A 25,694-nucleotide genomic window follows, 5' to 3' on the forward strand; every position below is an offset into this window, starting at 1 on the left:
GTGTATATATATTAAAACGAATCTCGGATAAATCTCAGAAGCACTCAGTGTAACATTAAGTGATTAATTTTATAAATTTCTGTGTATACAGATCAAAAAGTTAGAGGTAAGCTTTGTTTCGAAAATGTAACTCAGCGGGTGACTCTAGTAATGGAAGAAAGAAAGTTTTTCATTAACTTTATTCTTATACTTCATCTGTCAATGTACTGAGAACTCATGATGACGAGAAACCCACTTGAAGTAAAAATGTATCTCAAGACAGCTGGTATGGGTATTAAAACTTTAATTGAAATAAAGTAGAGAACAACGTTTCGACTTTCTTAAGTCATCATCTTAACTTCAAACAAACAATAAAAATGGTTAATTTATGTAAAATCTCATTATTTTCATTTATTTCAACTCTAATTAACTCTTAACGTTGATACTAAAATGCGCTTGGTATTTTGAGGCTTTAGAGAATGTACGTAATGCGAGTCTACTATTAGCTCAAACAAGTAGCCCAAACGTTGACAATGGGCATAAGTGCAAGAAGCAATAAAATATTAGTAGGCACGTCTAGTACTATAATCACATTCTTATGACAGGACGAAAGCTTATTTAATAATTGTAATTTTGATTTCAAAGTGTATTTTATAAATTAAGTAACCTTGCGCATTTTTTTATCGTGCTATATATGATATATATATATATATTCATGCACTTAATTATATGTTGTTGTTCTTCTCTTGAGAATTCTTTTGCAGAAATAGCCAAACTTCTGTCTGAGTTTTTCCGGGATCTGGATGTTGTTCCCTCTGACGTTGTAGCTGGACTAGTCCTCTTACGGAAGTACCAGAGAATGGAGAGGCAAGCAATTGTTAAAGAGGTAAATGTTTTTTTTCTCTCTACCTATATATTTTATATGTTTATATTTCTATCATAAAATATAAGCCATTATACATAAGATATCATCAGAGCAGTATATTATTGAGGTGTTTTTGTTAATATTATATGACTCTATGTACTCTTTCAACTGCTTACTTTACATCATACAAGAAGGTTTCGTTTAACTGTTTGCATTATATTATACAGAACAGTTTTGTTAGCTGCTTACCTTATATTTGACAGTACAGGTTTATTGCTTGCATACTTTGCATTATAGCATATGGTTTTATTTAACACTTACTTTACATTATAGAGTACTATTTTATTTACCAACTTACTTTGAATTACAGAATATAGTTTTATTGAACTACTTACATTCATTTTTCTGCAAGGTTTTAGCGAATTAATTCTTTACATTTTATAGTATGTTGTTATTTAACTACTAACTTTGTTATACAGGCCTGGCATGGCCAAGCGTGTTAAGACGTGCGACTCTTAATCTGAGAGTCACGGGTTCGCATCCCCGTCGCGCCAAACATGCTCGCCCTTTCAGCCGTGGGGGCGTTATAGTGTGACGGTCAATCCCACTCTTCGTTGGTAAAAGAGTAGCTCAAGAGTTGGCGGCGGGTGGTGATGACTAGCTGCCTTCCCTCTAGTCTTACACTGTTAAATTAGGGACGGCTAGCACCGATAGCCCTCGAGTAGCTTTGTGCGAAATTGAAAAAACAAACAAACTTTGTTATACTGTATTATTTTGTTTTACTGCTTAATTTATTTTACGAGTGAATCTAAGGAAGACAGAAAAAAGAGCCTCTGAGTGGCCTTTACCTTCCATCACAACATTTAACTTGGGCTGTTTAAATTGTTCCCTAGTATTAAAATCAAATAATTAACATTCAAAATAATATTAATCATTACTATATTTTAACTAAAGAATTTAAAATCCTCATCTAGTTTCAAATAATCCGTTAAATTTCTCTTAATCAGTAGAGATTTAACATGACAATCAGCACCTTTTAATGCAGTTAAACGAAAGTATATTTTCACATCAAAAACTTTCTGAAACCGAAACAAATAACTGAGACTTCTTCTTTTATCTCAGAGTTTTTTGTTAATATATAGGGGATTATCAACGTGAGACTAATTGTGTTGACTTGGATTTGCATCTGTAAACCTTAATCTACAAGATCAGAAGGAGTAATATCATGGGAGAAAACTACAAAATATCAATTTTTATCAATTTTGAAATATAAGTCTTATTTTGAGAATTTAAAACTGGCTTATTATTTCCCAAAGTGGCTTGTTATGATATAAAGTATAAATTATCATCTAAACCACTTCAGTGTATCTTATTTTGGTCCATCGGTGAGACAGCGTTAAGTCTATTGACTTATATTACTAAAATCCAGGGTTCAGTTCTCCATAGTGGACACAGCGGAGAGCTCAGTGTAGCTCTGCTCTGACACAAACAAATAAACAATCTTATTTTTAGAATCCAAAAGTTGATCTCAAATTTCCTAAAGTGATTTATTACAGTTTAACTGACACTTGTTATTTTAATGTATCTTGCTTCGAGAATCTGAAATCTCAACTTTGTATTTCTTGAAGAAGTTGATTACAGTATAATTGATAACTGTTGCTTTAATATGTTTTATTTTGACCATTTAAAAGCTGATCTTTCTTTTCGTGGCTTGTTTTAGCTGAGTTGATAGTTCTTACTTTGATGTTTGTAATAGAGTTACTGTTATACGTTGATTTTAATACCTACGTGTGTTTTAGTTTGATGCGTATTACGTATATTGTTGGACGTGCATTGCACAAGTTCCACCTGTGCTATAAATTTGTAAAAGATTCTTGAGAGTAAAAATCAACAATACTTATTTTACGAAAACTCTAGCATGTTCTCGAACATTATTCAAAATTTCAAGAATCTCGTGTAGTTCGTATAAAAGCAGCTATCTGGGAAATAGTTACTGTTGTGCTATAGTTACTATACTCTAAGTCTCGGAAGCTATAATTGTGTTTAACGTTTATTAATAGGAAAATTACAGAAATTGATTAGGAATATTTATATATTTCGAGTATCATGACTCGTTCAACTTCGGTCAATTAATTTGGAAGTTTTTATTTCTACGAGGACAACAGATATAATCGGCGGTGAAACCTTATGGGTGCTTTCATACTAGCTAACTATCAAGAGATTTTGCTTGTTTTTGAATTTCGCGCAAAGCTACATGAGGGCTATCTGCGCTAGCCGTCCTTAATATAGGAGTGTAAGACTAGAGGGAAGGTAACTATTCATCACCACCCACCGCCAACTCGTGGGCTACTCTTTTACCAACAAATAATTGGACTTACCGTCACATTATAACATTTGGAGTGACGGGGATTTGAATACGCGATCCTCTGATTACGAGTCGTGTACTTTACCCACTTGGCCATACCGGACGGGTGTCAAACGGTGTATCAAACACATAATTAATTTACTCTCCATGAACGTCGATAAAAGATTCAGTTTCAGACTAAATATAAGACTCAGTATTGTTTGTAATGGTCTTGTATATAAACCACTATTTGTAATAACAGTTATAAATTATATTTTTTTGTATATAAAAATATATTTGTGTCAAGAAAGAATATTGTATGTATCAATGTTGTTGGCAAATATCATAAATTTAATACATATAGAAATTCAAATAACTGCCACATGAAAATTAAAACTTCTGGATATTTGAACTCGTAATACGTAATGTAAGTGATATAATAAATCGTGTTCATCCGAGATAAATTACAATACGTAATATATTTTACTGAAACATGCTGGTAAGTTCTGCTATGCAGAGCAAATGCTCTATTTTTACTGTTTTATCTTAATAGTAATTATTCCACTTGACTAATTAAAATGTTAGCCTGCTGTGATGCTTCATTACACATGATGATCCTCTTAGTGACCTGTATTAAGTTTTGATAATTTGTGTAAAACTATTTTGTGTTCCTTCATAAGAAATATGGATACTCCTTGTAAATCTGTATTGTGTTGTTTTGAGATAATATTTATTACTTTTAGTAACATGTGCTATCTTGCATCACAAGAATTTTTTTTTTATAAAGCTGTGCTTTTTGCTTTGCGATAAATGTGTATCTTTCTAATAAACTTATGTCATGTTACATGTTGATCATCTTCATAAACGAGTCTATCAGCAGTGTAAACCTTTATTGTGCTATTTCGGGAGACTCACTAATTTTTTGTCTAAATTTACATTGTTTTGCCTCACGAGAAATATTGTTTCTCATTGTGAGACTGTGCTATGCGGTTCAGTGAGAAATGCCAAATTCTCTGTGTAAAACTGTGTTGTGTTACTTCATATGAAATGTCGATCTTCAATACCAAATTGTACAGAGCTTCTTCTTTTGGAAAAAAAGTTGAATACTGGATCCCTAAATGAAAATTGAAAAATTCCTTTACCTAAGTAGACTTTCTGCAGTTTTATGTTTTTATCTTGAAATTACGTCTTATTCTCGTACTTTGGCATTCCTGAAGTTATCTGTGAGGCACATTTTGAAAATAAAGAGAAGAATGATAATGTACAAATAAAAGGCCAGCAGTAGCGAAAAAGAACTAAAAAATTACATGAATTATTTTAAAGTTTCGTTAAATTATTGTGTTTAAGAAAATATAATGCCCATTGTAAACGTACTTCTCTATTAAACAGGAAATTTCAGATAAAAATGTATATATTTACCAATTGTCCACACATAAACTCCAAAAATTTAAATTGGAATCTGTACTTCCCATAAATATAATAAACTATGGGCAAAAATGCTAAGTACATTTTATCTATTTCTATAAATTGATGTTTTTAACAAATACTTAATTCCACTGAATTTTAAAGCATGGATATGGGATCATCTATCATTTAACTGAAATTATTTGAATTCTCTAAGATGTCTTAATATATTACCCCAATATGATAATTAAAACAAATATCACTAAATGACACTTTGAACTTTAAATTGCTTTCTCTTGCTTCATTTTATGTGATTTACTTTACTATTATACCTCATTTACCCTGCAGATGATCTTGGGTCGAATTTTCGTACCATCTGGTGGAAGTTTTGAGTATTATGTTCTTGTATTAAATAATCATGTTCTACTTATTTTACTAAATTGCAAAAAGTAATTAGAATTCTTAGACACCATTATCAAATGCTGTTTACATTTTGTATACACAAGAGCTGTGTCTGTAGAGGACTAATGACACTGATGTTAATGCACATATTTTAATTTATTTAACTCCACTTCATTCAAGACTACGGTACGTAATTAGTTTTTGATTAATTAAAATGAATGTGAACTAAGCATTCTTTACAATGGGCGTATTTTGTGGGGCAGCTCGTCAATGTGCTACGTCAGCAATAATTAAGCATGTTTTTTATCAACACTGAACTATCAGCAATCACCAATAATAAAGCATGTTTTTGTCAACACTATTAGTAAGCACCAATAATAAGCATTGCTTTTGTCAACGCTGAACTATCGGCAAGCACCGACAGCAAAGCGTGTTTTTTATCAACATTTAAATTTAGTAAGCCATGTGAAAAAATATTAAAATATTGTAGTACATTCTTCTCACGTCATCTGTTCTTCGTATAGTAATTTAGAGACTAAACTGTACAACAGTCATTAAGTAAAATACTGTTGTGTCAGTACACAGAGATGCCTCAGCAATTTTTAAAACTTCTAATTTTTCGATCTCCCTCGGTGAACTTGACAGATAGTCCAATGTAGCTTTGCTTTAAGAAAAAACGCACGCACACACACACACTAATTTTTCGATGCCTGCAGGAAGAAATATTCACTGGAAAAAAACATACATATCGGCTCTACGAAGATAAAAAATATTAACAAGGTTTAACAAACTTGAATAACATTATTTTTCGCAGAGAAAAAAATAATGTAGTCAGTACTTATGATTCATGTAGAAAGATGGAAAATACACACACAAAAATTATCGTATTGTCCTGCCTTGCCTTGCTGGGCGAAACTCATTTTGTGACGTATGCTAGACATTTTGTGTTTGCACGGACATTGAACAGAATATTAATATATTATTTGCATGAATATGAAGATAAACATTGTGTAGTAAGAGGCAGCGAACAAAAATATACTGTTGGCATTCTGGATCGAAGACAGAGCTAAAAAGTTTCTGCAGCTTGGATACGTTGGAATGTGACTACTCTTGTAGTGACGACGTCATCGGAATAACAATACTCATATCGTTGGAATAAGAATAATTGGAGTGGTGATGTCGTTGGAATTAATATAATATAGTGGCCTATCGCTGGAATAGAAATGGTTATAGTGGCTCTGTCATTGAAATGGTAATACTCATACTGTGGCCATTTATTTGGAATAACAATATTCATTAGTGCTAGTGTCGTTGGAAAAATAATGTTTATGTAGTGGCGGTGTTATCAGAACTAAAAACACTTATGCATAGTAGTAATGTCAACAAAACGATAATACCTTTATAATGGCCGTATCGTTAGAACGAAAATACTTATAGTGGCGGTATTGTGAGAGTGAGAATACTTATTGTAATAGTCGCATCATCAGAAAGAGAACTATTATATAGTGGACACCAAGTCGTCATAACGAGAATGCTCACATAGTGAAAACTGTGTCTTGAAAACAAACCTACTTCTATAGTAGCTGTATCGTCACCATAAAATTACTCATTCGTAACATAACACGACTGGCTTTGTAACGAATCTACATTCCTGCTCAACTTCATCACTTTAACATAACTTCGGGTGTGGTTGTTAGTTTTTATGTTTTTCTTTCATTGGGAAAAGAGTTTAGAGTAGTAAAAACATTAACATTTTGCATCGGCATTAAAAGACATATTGTAATGAGGTCTAAATTAGAGAACTGAGCAGTAACATCCAGCCCATATAGATGCCAGATAAACGAAAGTAGAGCTTTATTGAAGCTTATGTGTTGTGATGTTTACTTATTTACCAACTTGAAGCAATTTTTCATTCTACAGGGTGTTCGGAAGGTCACTGTGCACTTACATATTTATTAACAGACATGTTTCAATATAGAATACAGGAGGTAAATATGAATAACAATTATAAACAATGTTGAAAGTGACCCATGTTGGCATCAATACAGGCCTAAATTCTTCTTATTTTATTTCTAAACACCGCTATCAGTTGCTGGCTTGAAATAGACTGAATAAAATATGATTACAAAACTGCACAGTGACTTTCCGAACACCCTATAGTTTGATAATGTTAAAGAATACGAAAGTGGCTCATGCGTTTAGTTACTATTCAGGTTTATCAATGAAGTCTGAAACACATATCTCACACTTTTATCAAACAATTCAAATACATAACTTCAGATTTCGTTTAAAAAAACAACTTACAGTTTCTCTCCAGCCAAGCTTTTCGACATGAAAAGAATGATTTTGTTAATTCAAAGTTCTTTGAAAATGTTTATAGCATTTACAGACAGACAACGTCTATAACACGACTCATCTTTTGACTGATATTTATAGAAAAAAATTGAATAAAGTATCACTATCGATATATGTGTAGCTACTCATCGTAGGTAGTAATTCAAACTTTGCTTTAGCATCGATCTTTCTAGCTGTGACAAAATTGACCATTTTATGAGACTTCACGTGGAGTAACTGCTATTCGTTATTTTCATATATAGATAAAACCGCGTGTAATAAAAGCCTCATTGAACTTAAGTGTTTCAATTATAGAAGTAAATTTAATTAACGAAATCCTATTAACATAAGAAGATGCGGTACAAAGAACAATACTCAATTCTTGTGAGTTCAAGAGTTGCGATTTTATACATTTCCTACAATAAACATTTTAATTCAACAATTTAATACCTTTTGATGATGGAGACCAGTTCAGGATTTTTGAGTTTCCACGTATGAACGTGTTCGCTCGGTTAACTTAAAAAGTACCCGTAGTTTTATGACTTTTCGTAATACTAAAATGCTAGGTGAAAGGCAGACAGAAAAAATGTCAAAAAGTCTCCTAGGGAAAGAAACTTAACAAAAATACTGTTTTATAAGATATTTTATTAAATATAAAATGCGCTACTGAGTAAACAGATCAAACGTTTAGCTAGACTCGCGTAGACAATTGAATGTAAGGGTGAGATAAAAGCTTATTTAGCAAGGCTGAAATAAACACTTCTCTTTATTCAGATGAGATGGACGCTGTTTAGAAATAGGAATAATCAGGCTTTCAAAGTTTCTGTCGAAATCATTCTTTATTTAAGTTTAGTATTGGCTTCATAGTTTAAGAATATTTGCTTACAACACTTATTATGTAGCATCTTTTAATTCTAGCAATGTTATAATGTAACTTTCTATGCTCTTTGAATCTGGTTTCCGTTTTTCTACTTGTTTCTCCAATATAGAAATGGCAGTTATCATATTGTATTTTATAAATAATGTTGGGATGGTGTTTGTCCATGTAGTTTTTACATAGTATAGACCTCAGTTTTGTGCCTGTTTTTTGAATAAATTTGGTATTAACTGGAATGTCATATTTTGTTACCAGTTTTTGCCAAATGCTGGTTATTTTTCTGCTGATGTTGAGAATATATGGTATGCAGCCATATATGGTTTCGCGATTTTTTAATTCGTGGGATATTTACTTTTGTTAGTTGATTTTGCTATTTTCTAGGTGTTTTCTACAGTTTGTGGAAAAAACGTATTGATGTTGATGAAGTATTGTTTTATTTTGTCTAATTCATCGTTAATTTTATCTGGTGAGCATAGTTTTATGGCTGTGTTGATTTGGTTTCTTAGTATGTGGAGTTTTTGTTTTGTTTCATGTGCTGAGTCCCAAGGAATGTATAGTCCAGTATGGGTGATTTTTCGGTGGATTTCTGTTTTATATTCTGTATCGGTTCTTGTAATTTTGAGGTTAAGAAATGATATTTGATTGCTATCTTTCTGTTCACATGTGAAGTTAATGTTGGGATGTATAGCGTTAATGTGATTGAAAAAATTAAGTGTGTCCTGTAGATGTGAATCCCGCAATCATGTCGTCTACATATCTGTACCAATATAGTGGTGGATGTAATGGTGTGTTAGTTGCTTGTGTTTCAACTTGTGTCATAAAAATATTGGCTATAACTGATGATACTGGATTGCCCATGCTCAGGCCATTTGTTTGTATATAGTTGTGGTTGTTGAACATGAAGTTTGTCTTCATCGTGGTGAATTCTATCGTTTGGTTTTGGTTTCGTTTTTGGAATTTCGTACAAAGCTACTCGAGGGCTATCTGTGCTAGCCGTCCCTAATTTAGCAGTGTAAGACTAGAGGGAAGGCAGCTACTCATCACCACCCACAGCCAACTCTTGGGCTACTCTTTTACCAACGAATAATGGGATTGACCGTCACATTATAACGCCCCCACGGCTGGGAGGGCGAGCATGTTTGGCGCGAGGCGGGCTCGAACCCGCGACCCTTCGATTACGAGTCGCACGCCTTACGCGCTAGGCCATGCCGGGCCTTTAGCTTCCTTTCAACTCACAAATCACTTCATATTTATCGATGTTCAATCGATATCGAAAATAAAATTTTATCAGTGACTGAAAGATATTAAGCAGTTCGATAGAACGCGAATCTTCATTTAATTAAATCTTCTAAATAATTTTAAATCAATTATAGCCACTTACTGAATTGTTTGCAAATGACGACTGTACAATTAAAAGTGAAAATAATACGTTAAATACAGAAAGTAGGCACTAAATAGCAACAGCCATTAGTGGTATTTTCTCACATAACAAGAGACAAAATTATTTGATTTTTACATCCCTGATCTCACATCAAATATATTAACAGAGTACAGAAGAGAATTCCGTAATTTTAACAACAACAACAAAAAAAAAGAAAGAAAAAATCAGAATAAAGTATAAATATCAAAACAAATATCTAACAGGAAAACAAAACTAAAAAACAACAACACCTAAATAAATTAGACAATAAACAAGATCACTTAAAGTTGATGATAATAATACTACACTACAGTACAGTGTGTCCTCTGTGGTACACCACGCGTAACTACTAAAAGTTTATAATTTCGACATTAATCACCAATAACGAAACTCAACGTAAAGTCTTCACACTTCAGATTATTCGAATTGAATTGTTTCGAGATTAACTAGTGTAATGATCTAACAATCCATAAAGCAGTAAACAAAGTTAAAGGTAATATAACTTTGTACAGCCGTAAGAAAATACATATTTAAAAGTTTTTGTTTGTTTTCTTGTATTTAAACACAAAGCTACACATTGGTTATCTGTGCTGTACCCAACACGAGTACGAAGCTACTGTAAGGGAGTATTTTAGAAGTATTCGGCGTATTTGTTAAAAGGTGTCCTAATTTTTAATGATTTGTGTTGTTTTAATAATATTTCTGTTCTTTTTTTCGATAACGAATCGTATCATCCATTTTGCTTCAGTGATATTACTAATTCATTAAAATATTAATCTACGCTAAAAGCTCTAATACATACATACATAATATAATTTGTTTGTTTTTTCTAATTTCGCACAAAGCTACTCGAGGGCTATCTGTGCTAACCGTCCCTAATTTAGTAGTATAAGACTAGAGGGAAGGCAGCTAGTCATCACCACCCACCGCCAACTCTTGAGCTACTCTTTTACCAACGAATAGTGGGATTGACCGCACATTATGACGCCCCCACGGCTAAAAGGGAGAGCATGTTTGGTGCGACCGGGATTCGAACTCGCGACCTGCAGATTACGAGTCGAACGCCTTAACCCACCTGGCCGTGCCGGGCCCCGAAATAGGGTATAACACGTAACATAGCTCAAAACTACAAAATGCTATCTGCAGTGTAAACTTCGCAGTGACTACACCCTGAATTTTAACTTACTCTCAAGCTTACTAGTAAACTGCTGAAGAGAATTTCAGATATTAAATTATTTTAGATAACTAGTTAATAAATATACAAAAAGTGATGGAGTTTTTAACTATCACTCTAATCTACACCTAGATTTTGATTTTTTTTACAACCAATACAGAATGTACAAGGTGTTTCAGCAAAAAATGAATAAATGAATAAAAGCAAAAGAGAAACAACATCAAAACTTTGTTCATTTTTTCAAATGTCCTTGCAACTTTTCTATTCTTTTAGGACTTTATATCCCCCGCTGGTATGGTGGTAAGGTTACTGGTTTACAACGCCACTATATGGATTCGATTCCCCTTGGTGAACACAGTAGATATGTAGCTATAAGAAAACACGCCCACTTGCTGGACTTTATATCTTTGAACTTTTACTTTTTGTCAAAGTTTAAATAATTATATTGTGATTTCTCATCCCTTGCTGCAACTACACCAATTAGAAACAATTTTTAAGTCATGAAAACTGTTGCACCTACAGCTGTAAAAAAGCATCTTTAGTTTAACTTTTCCTAACATCGGCAGTTTTTGTTATTGATAGTAACTAACGTAAAGTATAAAGAGTAAGTCCAAACTTTTGGTTATCTGTGATATCAGTAAGTGACTGTACAATATTTCAGCAAATTTTCTATATATATATCCCATTGCAGTAATATAAAGTTTAATATATGTATTGTGTAACAATTTCCTGATCCCAACCTTGTGAGAGCTATATTTCCGAACTATGCTGATTTTCATCTCTCTTTTTCTACAACAGTAATAGAAAATTCTACTTATGTATCTATCTATACTACTGGACTCACCACTCAACTGTGCTTTACGTGAATCCTAATATTGCTGGACTATTAGTAAAAACATTTGAAGCTCACAAGTAGTTCCCACTATATCTAAAATTTACAAAAGTCATTTGAGCGCCCGTTTTTAACAGATATTATACTTATATGTGTGTGTGTATATATATATATATATTGCTCACATACTTTGAAATTATGCGCATCTGATGTTTGTCATATTCACATATTACACATAGATTCCATTTAATACACACGACTCTTTGAAAATGAACACGCTGATTGCATAGGATTTCTGAATAAAGATTCAAACTTTTAAAAATTAATACATACCGAATCATTCTTCAAAACTGGAAGTTGTATATATATATATATATATACGTGTTTATGTGAAGAAACTCTACCCTAATTACTGGGGATTTGAAATAAAAAGTATTGTTTTTCGTCTGTTAGTCTTTCCAAATAAATAAATTTATCTAAATCTTAAAATAACTGCTCTAAGTACAAAATATGCACATGCCGTTGCATAAATGTAAATTTTCAAGTTTCTCATTTGAAGAAGTAATTTAAATCAAACAGTTATTAATATCTATAGTCTAACTTTTTTCTGTAACAAGATATTTTGTTAATAGTCAAACGTCAGAATGATTACTGCTACTAGGTTGATAACAGAAGAAAAATGAAGAAAGTCAATTTGTTATCCAGTTTGTTTTTATCTATATACTATAAATTTTTATGTATATACGTTTACTAACAGTATTTCCTTGTTTACAGAGGACTAATGAAACCTATCAGTTTTTATCTGGTGTTCCCATCACTCCTAAAACCAAGTTTCTTGATATAAATCATCCGGTAGGTGTGTTTTTTTTTCTGTTTTCAAAGTATAATTATTGTTATGTAAAACGAAAATGATTTTGGCGTTTATTTTCGCTTTTGATAAACTGCATAGGTTCGCAGAATTCTCTATATTACTTTACTTTAATCTCGTCTATTCAATATTACTGAATATAAAGTACTTTGGTAAGCTCTTCATTGTTGCTCCCAACCTAGAAACCAGGTGTCGATACCAGTGGTGGGGCAGAACCATTAGGTAGCTTCGTGCATAATTCCAAATAAACAACTCCTCCCTGTCTCCTGATAGTTTGTTTTTGAATTTCAAGCGAAGCTACACGAGGGCTATATTCGTTAACAGTCTCTAATTTAGCAGTTTAAAAATAGAGGGAAGGCAGCTAGTCATCACCACCTATCCCCAACTCTTTCACCAATGAATAGCGGTATTGACTGTATTCTTACAATGCCACCAAGGCTGAAAGGACGAACATGTTTGGTGTAAGGGAGATTCGAATCGGCGACTCTCAGATTGCGAGTCGAGCGCCCTAACCACCTGATGACAGAAGACAGGCTTTGTAAAGAAAATAGTCTATATAAAATTATTTCACATGCTAAACACTTAAATATCAGTATAAAAAAAACTAGCAATTATATCAGACTTAATACTGTTTAGGAGTGTTTAAGAATGAGGGGGGGGAGCAAAGGTGTTGATGAGTAAAGTATGTTCTATATATTTTAAATATCTAAAGTTTACAAAGTAAGTTTAGTGTGTGCTACTAAAGCTATTTATTTTTTTACTTTCTGTAACCTTCAGTGGAAACACTGTATAAACTATCTAAAGTGCTGGTACAATGAAGTCTGGAAGTGAGGGAATGTTTCATCAGAGTAGGTTCACACATTATGTTAATCCCGTTCTGTACCGTGTGTATTTCTAACAGTTTTAAATGACTGTTGACAAACACCTGTTGGAATAGCCCGAAACATTCACTATTTAAAGTAGTTCTAAATGTAATAATACTGGGGTAGAGTCTACCTTTTCTGTTCCTTAGGAGACGTGTCAAATTGGCCAGTAACAATTAAAATATTTTCTGGTTAGGACTTTTAACTGATCAAGAAAAACTCTGGATGTTATTTTTTTCAAACCACTACTAGACGTGACGAGTACAATTACCTCAATGCAGATGTGCAGTTTTTCCAAAATATCGCAGTATAACAAGGCATTTCTATTTTTCTTCATTACGATCAGGTTTCATGATTGGAACAACACAGTGATCTTTAAGGTTTTTTTCCGATTGCCACTAATACCAGAGTAAACAATGAGTGATAATGTCCATCACTCCTCATAACACTATGTAACACAAATTTTGTTCCTGGATAGTATGTGTTATTTCTTAATTGCGTATGTTGTAAAAGTACAGAAAATGGTCATTATTCCCTTCAAACTTTGCTTTTGTGGCCTGGATAATGAAATTTTAGAAATTAGCCTATTTTCTGTGTAAAAATGGGCAAATTTGCACATCTTCATTTACATAAGGTCTGAATAAAACAAGATATGAGTCAAGATTTACATGTATTTATACATGCAGCTTCTTGATGCCACCTCTGATAAAATCAGATAAAATTAGGCAGCTAGAACTAAAATGAAGTGGTGAGTTGGTGAGCCCCTGTTTATATATTACTATGGAAAGTTCTAGAAAATTCGAAAAGGTTCTTGAAAATTCTGGTTAGTTCTACAACATTTTAGAAAGTTCTTGAAAATTCTTGTACGTTCGAGAAAATTCTCTGTCAGCTACTCAGCACTGGAGCTACCTGGAATGTTCTGGAAAATGGGTACATTTAAAAAATTTCATTACCCAGTTCACAAAAGCAAAGTTTGAAGAGAAAGGTAGGTCTTTTCCATTTACTTTAGGCATAAGCAATTTGGAAATAACACTTTCTGCCCAGGAATAAAAAAGTAAAAATTTTGTTACATAATATAATAATTACTTAGATATATGTTTTCTTACGTGCACGACAATTTTAAATACAAATATACCTATATAAGATCAAAAAAGTTTTAGAGAGAGCTAGAGAAGTACATGCTTTTTCTACTTAAATTGCCACCCATTGGCACAGCGGTATGTCTATGGAGTCATATCACCTAAAATCGGGTTTCGACACCCGTGGTGGACAAAGCACAAATAGATCATTGTACCACGAGTATCGAAATCCAGTTTCTATCGCTGTGCCACACTGGGGGCTCCAAACTTTTATCATTATCAATTGAGCTCTTCCTCTGCAATACCAGTTTCAAAAAAGCCAAGCTACAGCCTAGTTTTCCTATCTGTAAAATGAATAAAATTTTTGATGCTTATAAAAACAAATTTTTGGTTGTTATCGAACACTATAAACAAAACTACATCACTGAAAAATGGGGTGAATTTGATTTCTGGTTCCAATAAAATGTCCTTATTTAGATGAAATGTTTGTAATCATTGTAAAATAGCGTTTGGTAGTGCTTCATATCTACAAGAAAAATAGATGACAGACATCCGTTGACGGGTTTAATGGGAATTAATTTTAAGTTTTGGAAAACACTTTGGAAAAAAGGAGACGTGATGTTGTTGAATATGTCAGTTAAATATGTAGTAACGTTACCGAAGCCATTTTAATTATAGTATTTATCACTTTTATTTGTTTGTTTTAGAGCAAAACCACATTGAGCTACCTACTGTGTCCACTGTAGGAAATAAAACCTCGAATATTTACTTTTTTAAGTCGGTAGATTTACCGCTGTCCCACCGAGGACTGTTCACCTTTTACACTGAGGAATCATTATTTTCTTGTATATCATTTAATATGCTCCCTAGTGGCACAACGGCATATATGCGGACTTACAATGCTACAATCCGGGTTTCGATATCCGCATAACTAGAAGTTTAGCTTTTAAATACCATGAGATATCTGAATTTCAGACTTTATTAAATGTGTTTAAAACGGCCCTTTGAAATTTGTTAGATAATTAAAACATATATCGAATTATACCGTATACAAAACAAAAGAAATATGCCGAAACGTAATGTCCAAGAATATAACTTTAAACGTAATTATGAATTAAACAACAATTGGTTACTTATTTGTTTCTTTGTTTGGAACTAAACACAAAGCTACACAACGGGGTATCTGTGCTCCGTCCACTACGAGTATCGAAAGTCGGTTTCAGACATTCTACTGTGCCACTGGAGGGGTTACTTTTGTGCAATAGAGTACAGTGAGTATTAAAATGACAGGGGTTACTAAAACAATTACAAGCATCATAAGCAAATATATTTTTTTGAAGAGGTTAGGGTGACTATGGACACTGTGGGATGCCTCTGGTACACATAAGATAATAACTCAGAAGAAGCAAATAGCTGTTCTCTTATTCCTATTTAATTGATCTTTAAAACATTGAAACTAAACATTAATATATTTCGTATTTGCATTCAACAGCATCCAACGATTTTTTTTACTGTAATACTGTAAAAACCTACAAATTAACATTAATTTTAAAAATAAATTACTCTTTACTCATAATTCATAACAAACAAAGTGCTGAAAATGTAATGCTTTTAATCATTATTTAAATTTTTACGCCTGAGAAAAAAAAAGAAGACATTTTTAGGGCATAAGTACAGGAAGACAGGGCCTTGAGCCCAACCAACCAGTTTCACGAGTAATTACTATTTGTGTAGAAAACTATAAAGCTCTTACATTGAAATTTGAACTTTTCAAATTAAGAAAGAAATCCCCTTTACATAACACTTAACCTTTCTGTGATTAGTTAACCTTCTACAGTGTTTCACGAATTTAAGTACAGATGAAAGTACTGCGTTTAGTTTTTAGTTTCTGTTTTGTTAAAAAAATAATAACAGTTTTGTTTGTTTGTTTTGAATTTCGCACAAAGCTACTCGAGGGCTATCTGTGCTAGCCGTCCCTAATTTTGCAGTTTAAGACTAGAGGGAAGGCAGCTAGTCATCACCACCCACCGCCAACTCTTGGGCTACTCTTTTACCAACGAATAGTGGGATTGACCGTAACATTATAACGCCCCCACGGCTGGGAGGGCGAGCATGTTTGTCGCGACTCGGGCGCGAACCCGCGACCCTCAGATTACGAAGCGCACGTCTTAACGCGCTAGGCCATGCCAGGCCCTACCAGTTTTGATGGTGATAAAATACTTAAAAGAAAAAAGTAATAAAAACCCAATAACTCGAGCACTTTTGTGTCAACACTTCTTGAACCCATAAGTTTTTCTGACATTATAAAAATTAAATTTAAAAGGAATAAAGTTTCAATTTTATATATGGACAGGTGTAAAATCTATCAAAGATATATCAGGTCATCCCATAAGTAACGTCCGAAAATTTAATACAGAAAGTGCATCATAATTTCTCTCTTTGTAGAAGGCTTTAATGACTAAAATATGTAGTAGGACGTGTATAAAAATGTTCAGACAAATAAAAGAAACTAACCCAACTCCACTTTCTCTGATCATTAATCAAATAAACCCTTATGAAGAGGGATATGTCTGAGAAGCACATTAGGCATATAATGCTTTATAAATTTAAAAAAGGCAATAGTGCAGCTCAAGCTACACGAAACATTCAAGGTGTTTATGGTGCGGAGTCTCTTAATGAAATGAAATGTCGAAGGTGGTTCCAAAAGTTCAGATCAGGTGACTACAGCATAAGTGATGCGCCATGTCCAGATCGTTCTGTTGAGTATAATAATGACTTGCTGCTGACTGCACTTGATGAAGATTGTGCCGTAACAGCTGAATAACTAGCACAGAAGCTTAATTCAACCAATTCAATAGTTCACCGTCATCTGCAACAGCTTGGAAAGGTCTCAAAACTTGGAAAATGGATCAACATAATTTGGCAGAAGCCAACCTCAGACAGGAGTGGACATTTGCACTTTTCTGCACTTTTGTGAGCGTAATTCATCTTTTTTGGACATTTTAGTGACTGGAGATGAAAAATGGATATATTATGTTAAGCGCCGCAGACAATGGCTCAGTGCAGGTAAATTGACTAAAGCACAGCCCAAAATGGACCTCCACCCTAGGAAAGTCTTGTTAAGTGTTTAGTGGGATATTGTTGGTGTGATCCACTTTGAGTTGCTGTCACTCAATGTAACGGTTACATCAGATTTCTACTGTCAACAATTAGAACGCTTGAATGTTGCATTGAAAGAAAAGAGGCCTGCTTTGATCAGTCGTAAAGGTATTGCGTTACATCAGGATAATGCACGGCTCTATACAGCAAGGATCACATCTGGAAAGATTGAAGAGCTGGGCTGGGAAAAAATACTTCCACATCCTCTTTATTCTTCAGACCACGCCCCATCTGAATGTATATCAATTTTGAAGTTTGCAGAACTATCTTAAAGAGCTTGGAAAACATGAAGATGTCAAAACTACCCTCTCCACATTCTTTTCCTCCAAATCCCAAGAATTTTATAGAAGTAGCATTCAGAAGTTTGTGAATCATTGGCAGGAAGTAGTTAACAACAATGGAACATACATTATTGATTAAATAACATTAAAGGCGTTTGAAATCCTTTCTATTTTTCTGAACCTAATATCGGACATTATTTAAGGTATGACCTGATAATTCGTAACAGTCAACATAACAGCTGTAATAATGTACGAACTAGACACATTGCAGTTACAATCAAACACATAGGCTTGTTGGCGGTCACAAAATTTGCAGAAATAGACATATATTAATATTGAATGGGTTTAAGGTAGTAGCGCAATGACTAGCAAATGTGTTTGTTTATGGTTTTGTAATAGTAAATAAAAACGTCAGTTATTTTCACGATTAATATCATCGTCATTGGCATGATGATAAACAAGAAGAAAACTACAATTCCTTTTTGTATTTCCTGATGAAAATGACTTTGTATAAACAAAAACTGTGTTTTATGTAAAATATCAAGTTTTGTGATCAAGTATTACAACAGATAAAATACGTACGGCGCACTGTTACACAAGGAATACTTTGATGAAGCTTTTACATCGAGTTCTTATAAGTAAAATAACGTATTAACTCGTATCCGTGTTTGTGTGTGTGAGAAACACAACCTTTATCAAAATAGTTCCGAAATCAATATAGTATCCAACATTTTAATAATGAATTCTTTTTTGGATCAAAATAACCAAGTAAATAATAATCAGTTATGACGAGAAATCCCACTTGCAGAGAAACATATATATGTAAAAACGGCTGGTTTGGGTTGAAAATAATTTTTATGTAGAGGAGCAAACAACGTTTCGACCTTCTTCGGTCATCGTCAGGTTCACAACAAAAACAAAAAAACCTGACGATGACCGAAGAAGGTCGAAACGTTGTTTGCTCCTCTACATAAAAACTAATATCATAATACATAATATCAAGTAATACGATTGTGATACAAAAACAAAATCAATGCTTATTAAAGCGATAATTATTCTAAGATCTAAGTCGTCTTTTCTCTACGATTCATATATAAAAACTAACGTTCTTCACAACAACTTCCGGTACAGTGAGTGCATACTATAATTACCTTTTATATTGCAATTTTATTTGTAAAAACTGATAAATTGGTAAGTGTTTCATTTGTGGTGAGCACAAAGTTGCACAATGGGATATATTTGTGCTGTGTCCACCAGGGACATCGAATCGTGAATTTTAGCGTTATAAGCTATCAAACACACCGCTGAGACACAAGGAGACGAAAAATATATAAAAACAATTTGTGTGTTTTGTATCATGTATTAAATTTAATGTCGTAACATATGTTTTACCTAAGCACGTGTTATTAAGAAGAATCGTATACTGAGATAAAATATTTGTGATTCTTACAGTTAATTATAGACGAGATACTTACTATCACTCACTACCTACATTACGCCTTGGCTGTCTATGGATGGCCAATGTTCATGATGGTACATAGTGGAACCTGCTGCTGCAAGCTTTTCCCTTATCTTAAGTAAGTAGCCATTTCTTAGTTTCAACTTTAGCTAAAGCCCGATTCTGTGACCCTATAAAAGTTTTCATATTCAAGGTACAATATGATGGTAGTAGTAGATTTGTATGGAAATGGGTAATAGTTTAGAAACAGTTGATATAATTGCTCTAGAAACCCCAAAAATCCGTCGAAATTGTTTATGGACAAGTAATCATAAATAGTAAAATCGTTTCTCAGTGATAGAGAAACAATAACTCAGCCGAGTTTTATCTCTATATTCATACATGGATAAGTTGTATTTTGCTGTTTTATTTTCGTCTCCAGGCTGACATTTAACACATATTATAAGATATGCACGTGAATAACTTGTTTATATAAATTATAGAACAAGACAAATTAGGTGAAACACTCATAAAATTACAATAAGTTTATTGAGGAAAACAACATTCGAGCAACAGCTCTTCATCGGATTTCCAGAGAGGAAAACTGAAAAAAAATATTCATAATACTTCTTTTTTCTCTTAATGATACTGGATAGTCTTAAAAATCAATTTTAAAGATAAAAGGTGAAAGGTTACTCCATACTGAGCGTGAAGATAAAAAACACAGTTATTAGCAATATCTTTTATCGATATTTTATCCACATTATTTATTTAAAAGAAAATGTTTTGCATGGTTGTGTTACATGTGATAGTGGTACGAATTATAAAAAAAACGGTCTTCATACCAACCGGCCAAACTTCATTGTGTTATGATTTGTAAAAGGCACGGCAATAGAAGATTTAAGCAATTATTGTAAACGCTATCGGATTGCAAACAATTTAAAATTCTATTGTAATTTATTTTAAAATATTAGTGTTAAATTATTTTGTGACAAAAAAATAGTCAGGAAATACAGAAAATTACTGTACGTAGTAGCTGCGAAAGAATGATAAGAGACCCCAAGACATTGAGACTCGTCAAGTGCCACAGTAAAGAGAATACGATTGATTAATATATATATATATATATATTATTATCATGTGATTGTGCTCTAAGAATGTGGGGAAGGTCATGCGACGCACAAAACCATTTCTTAGGCCTCTATGCATCCCAGTGGATTGTCTACGCATTTATACCGCTAAAAACCAGGTTTCGATACCCGTAGTGAGCAGAGCATAGAAAGTTTTAAACAAGGAAACAATAGGCATCTATAAAATACTTCGGCGCGGAATCTGTATAAAATATTTTCAATGATTCGTTCCCTAGCTAAGCCTAGCCCCAAATTTCTTATGTTAAGATACAGAAAAACGAATTTCTTACCTTTATAAAATATTGTGAATACATGATTATACAAACCGTGCTTCTTCAGCCTCGTAACCGCCTTCTTGAACGTACTGAAAACGCTTTTTTGCGTTTGTTAAATATGAACAAATTGACAGTTCATGTGAATTGGACAATTAGCCTTTCATTTGTTTGTTTTGCTTTTTGAATTAAACACAAAGCTACACAATAAACAATCTGTGCCCTGCCCACCACGAGTATCTAAACCCAGTTTCTAGTGGTGTGAGTCCAGAGACATACCACTGTACTACTGGGGGTGTTAGACTTTTGACACGCATTCATGGAACAATGCTCTGCCTACTTCCATAGCTTTGTATAGTATTTATTTATATACAATAATTTTAGTACTTAGTTTAGTAGGTTAGATTTTAAAATTTTTTTGTGAAATGTGCTTGGAAACTTGAATATTATTTTTGATAATGTAATTATAAAGTTTTTCATTGCAGATGTGCAGTTTAAGAAAAATAAACAATTTGTGAATTTTTACTTTTTTCATCTGAATATGACCAGAATACAGTGTATTCTTTGATGAAATAGATTTATTTGTGGCATCCATATTTAAAATTTGATGTTACGTATTATAATTTATCTCAGACGAATTGATATCTATAAAATAGAGCCGACTGGTCTACATCTGTAAATAAAGTACAAAACCATATCATTATGCAGACCTGTTAGAGAAATAACTGCTATTTAATTCAAGCCGCCTGGTGAGACAGGGGTATGTCTTCTGATTTGCAACTCCAAAATCTGAAATTTGATTCCCCGGGGTGGAAAAAGCAGATAACCTAATATGGCGTTACTACAATAAAAAAAACGCAAAGTAAAAAGACAATGTTAAACGTGCAAGTATTTTAGGTTTAAAGTATCAAAGTAACGTGTAGCGTAATAACATAGAAAATTATAAATTATTTATTGTGCATACATAGCAACAATGTGGGTAATTCTAAATTACAATGCGGCATACAGATGTTGAAAATTGATTATAAAAATGCCATAATTGCAGAATTTAAAGCTCAAGAACTGTTTACCTTTTAGATTGGGGAATTATTATTTTCTTGTATATCATTCAATATGACCCCCAGTGGCACAGCGGCATATCTGCGGACTTATAACACTACAATTCGGGTTTCGATATCCGTGGGGGGCAGAGCACAAATAATCCATTATGTAGTTTTCTATTTAATTACAAACAAAAATCATTCGTTATAAAGCCGGTTGAAAATACAACATATCCGAAATATTTAACTTCAAATTTGAAAGTTTATAAGCATGCATGGTCCCAAACTATCCCTCAGATACACTGGGCATACTTTATAAAAAAAAAATAAAGTATCATAAACAAATGTTACAAATGTTTATCATGTCCCAAGATTTTAGATTCTATTAGTAAAGTTTTCATAGAAGAATAGTATTTGAATTCAACTAACGGATTTACTATTATACATTTATTCTAATACCTACATTTGTTTCAGTTTGACACATGTGATGTATATTGTTAGACATGTATTGCACAAGTCCTACCTATTCTCTAAATTTGAAGAAGATTCTCGAGAGCAAGGATAAACAATATAAATTTTACGAAAACACTAGCGTGTCTCTGAATATTGTTGAATGTTCGAGAATCTCGCCTAATTCTAATTCTAATCTAACCGATAGACAGTTATAAAATATTTGTTGGTTGCTACAGTCAGTATACTATAATCCTCGGAAGCTATAACTGTGGTTAAGTCTTATTAATAGGGAAACTCAAGATTTTGACTGGAAACCTTTATAGATTTCGAACGCTACAAACCGTTCAACTTCAGTGAATTAACTTCAGACGTTAGAATTTCTGCAATAACATTAAATATCTTTGTCGGTAAAATGTCAGCGTCTAAGGTGTGTGAGGTCAACCAAGCTAGGTAACTTAAGCGAGGTGTAACAGTATCAACTTAGAATTAATTTGCTCGTTGTGGACCTGGACTGTCGATGAATTATTCAGTTGTAAACCAGATTGAAGACTCAGTAAAATTAAACTTAGAATTAATTTGCTCGTCGTGGACCTGGACTGTCGATGAATTATTCAGTTGTAAACCAGATTGAAGACTCAGTAAAATTAAACTTAGAATTAATTTGCTCGTCGTGGACCTGGACTGTCGATGAATTATTCAGTTGTAAACCAGAATGAAGACTCAGTCAATTTGTAAAGCTTGTATATAAACCAATATTTGTAATAACTACTTGTAGTAATCATTATTATAAACTGTATTGTTTGTACATTGAAATATATTTGTGTTAATAAAGAAAATTGTATGCATCAGTCCTGTTGGCAAATATTATAAATTTGATACATATTAACATTCAATTAACTTCTAAATTAAAATTAAAATTTTTGGCAATTTGAACTCTTAATATTAACATAATAAATTGGAGGTTCGTCCAGGATAAGTTATAAAATATAACACAATAAAGTGGGGACTTGTCCGGGAATAAATTATAATACGTAACGTAAGCTTAATAAGATTTACTTTGTTTAATAAACGCAGAGGCGTAATTCATGTTACCTTAGATAACTTATATTATTCAACCATTGTAAATCGGTTTATAAAATAAACATTTTACTTACGCTAAGCAACATTTTCTGAATGTCCGACCTAATATTTTGATATTTAACAGGTGCTGTTGTATTCCTGGTAGAGATAAATCCAAAAGATACAGAGCTACTATAGTTGAAGACAACTGTTGTTACTGTAACTACGCTGCCCTCCAGAAAATGTGCCTCCATCACAATATGGAGATAGTTTACGTCACTTTCCACGTGGAGGTAAAACAGCTAATAATATCATTTTGTTGGTATCTATTTGAATATTAACAATTAATTTAGTAATATGTTTCCTAATCCCCACGCTGTGTTATTGAACGATTATGCTATGATTGTTCATGTTAGTTGCTTCGATATTCGATTCTGTATAGGGCATCAACTTTTTTCTTATGATACCTGGTAGGTCTAATAATTTTTTACATTCTAGTTACAGTACTTTTAAAACGAAAATTTAAAACAGAATATACCTCAATATACCGTATGTATAAATACGGCGATGCAACGTAGTGAACTTCTACAAAGCCCATCATCAGGCAAGAGAAAATAACGATAATTTGAAACATTAGATATTACAAGATTAAAATAACGTTCTAAGTGCGTAAAGCAAGAACAACAATAAAATTAACCAGCATTATTATTGACTATTTACAAACAATATCTTTATCGGGAGAACTAAATGACATTTTACCGTTCGCATCCACGAGCACATGGGAATATCTCTGAGGGCAATTAACATCCGTTTACGTCCACCCAATTTCGGCGATTCAGAACCACAAACATGAAACTGGAAATCCTATAACTCACACAGGATACACCATTCTTTGTAATGTAGTTCCGACCTTTAACACTTAATCAAAGAAAGTCTATCAATAAAACAAATGTCCCATTTGTTAAAATATAACACAGTCCTCCTATACATTTAATTTGTTTTAAAGCAACTTATAGTAAAAGTAAATTTGTAATAAACCACTTTATAAATATTTATACAAAACAAAAAAGTAAAGACTTTTAATCTTATTTCTTCGTCCTCATATATATTGTTTGTAAATAGTCAATACTGTTGGTGAATTGTATTGTTCTGCCAGATGGTTAAGGCGCTCGATTCGCAATCTGAGCATTTCAGGTTCAAATTCCCGCCCCACCGTCAAGGCGTTATAGTGTTATGGTCAATCCCATTATTCGTTGGTTAAAAAGTAGCCCAGACGTTAGCGGTGGGTGGTGATGACTAATTACCGTCCCTCTGGTCTTACGATGCCAAATTAGGGACGGCTAGCACAGATAGCAATCGCGTAGCTTTGCGTGAAATTTAAACCAAATAAATTTATTATTCTTCGGATTTCGCTCGATAAGAACATTATTTTAATCTTGTATTCTTTAATCGTTATTTTCTCTTGTCTGATGACGACCTAACTAGAAGGTGATAACGTTTCATGGCCATATTTATATATAAGTGTATACTACTCCGTAATAAGCATTATACGAGTTATAAACAATGAAGTACAATGTTTTTGAATACCTAAAAGAATTTGATAGCAATAAAACTTAATGGTAGTTTAACAACAATAACTTAACGATGACTTTATAAATATTATACTTTCAAAAATTGTATAGTTTATAATGCAATGTTATATTGCAATTATTTCTTTATTTTTTAGGCGATTATTAAAGTTTCTTTTATTATTTCCTGTTGTGGTTCTTTCAATGTAAAGCTACAGACAATTACACTGCTGGCCAAAATCTTAAGACCAATAAACATAAAGCAAAAATATGCATTTTGCTTTGTTAGACTCAATTAATTATTTGAGTAGAGCTTCAAAAGATGAAAATAAGAAAAGGGAAAATAAATATAAAAAACACGTTTTTAGCATTTAATAGGGAAAATGTGAACTCTATGAAATTAGCCTAAATACTAGCTGGTCAAAAGCTAGTATTCTTGTCATGGAATATATATAAATTTATATATTCAAACCCCTTTCAAACATGTGGTCAGATTCCGGTCAGTTACCTCTTTCTTTGTGAACCTGACGATGACCGAAGAAGGTCGAAACGTTGTTCGCTCTTCGATGTAAAATATTTTCTCAACCCAAACGAGCCGTTTTTGCATATATATTTCTCTACAAGTGGGTTTTCTCGACATCACTGAGTGTATCTGTTTGCGCTCTGTCCAACTCAAGAAATTTAGAATTGTAAGTCTGTGAACTTGTTGCTTACTCACAAGCAACATTTTATTATTTCAGAAACAAAAAGCAATAAGCAAGGACCTATCATGCAGCTTAAACTTGCGCCTTCTTCCACCAGGTAGAAAGAGATGTCATATTATCGATGTCAGATTTTAAACATTGAGTTAATG

The 25,694-nt window shown here is 32.9% G+C and overlaps 1 protein-coding gene across 5 annotated transcripts in view; it reads left to right on the top strand.

The window, feature by feature from the left end:
* Positions 1-25,694, top strand: part of inaE (inactivation no afterpotential E) — a 130,125-nt gene that overhangs the window by 54,045 nt on the left and 50,386 nt on the right. For all 5 annotated transcript variants that reach the window (XM_076448352.1, XM_076448350.1, XM_076448353.1 and 2 more), the window contains 4 exons: positions 731-865; positions 12,406-12,483; positions 19,334-19,458; positions 23,419-23,566. In XM_076448352.1, the coding sequence (XP_076304467.1) occupies positions 731-865; positions 12,406-12,483; positions 19,334-19,458; positions 23,419-23,566 (486 nt within the window). The remainder of the gene's footprint in view (positions 1-730; positions 866-12,405; positions 12,484-19,333; positions 19,459-23,418; positions 23,567-25,694) is intronic.

The sequence above is a fragment of the Tachypleus tridentatus genome, chromosome 8, assembly GCF_004210375.1.
Source record: "Tachypleus tridentatus isolate NWPU-2018 chromosome 8, ASM421037v1, whole genome shotgun sequence".
Lineage (NCBI taxonomy): Eukaryota > Metazoa > Arthropoda > Merostomata > Xiphosura > Limulidae > Tachypleus > Tachypleus tridentatus.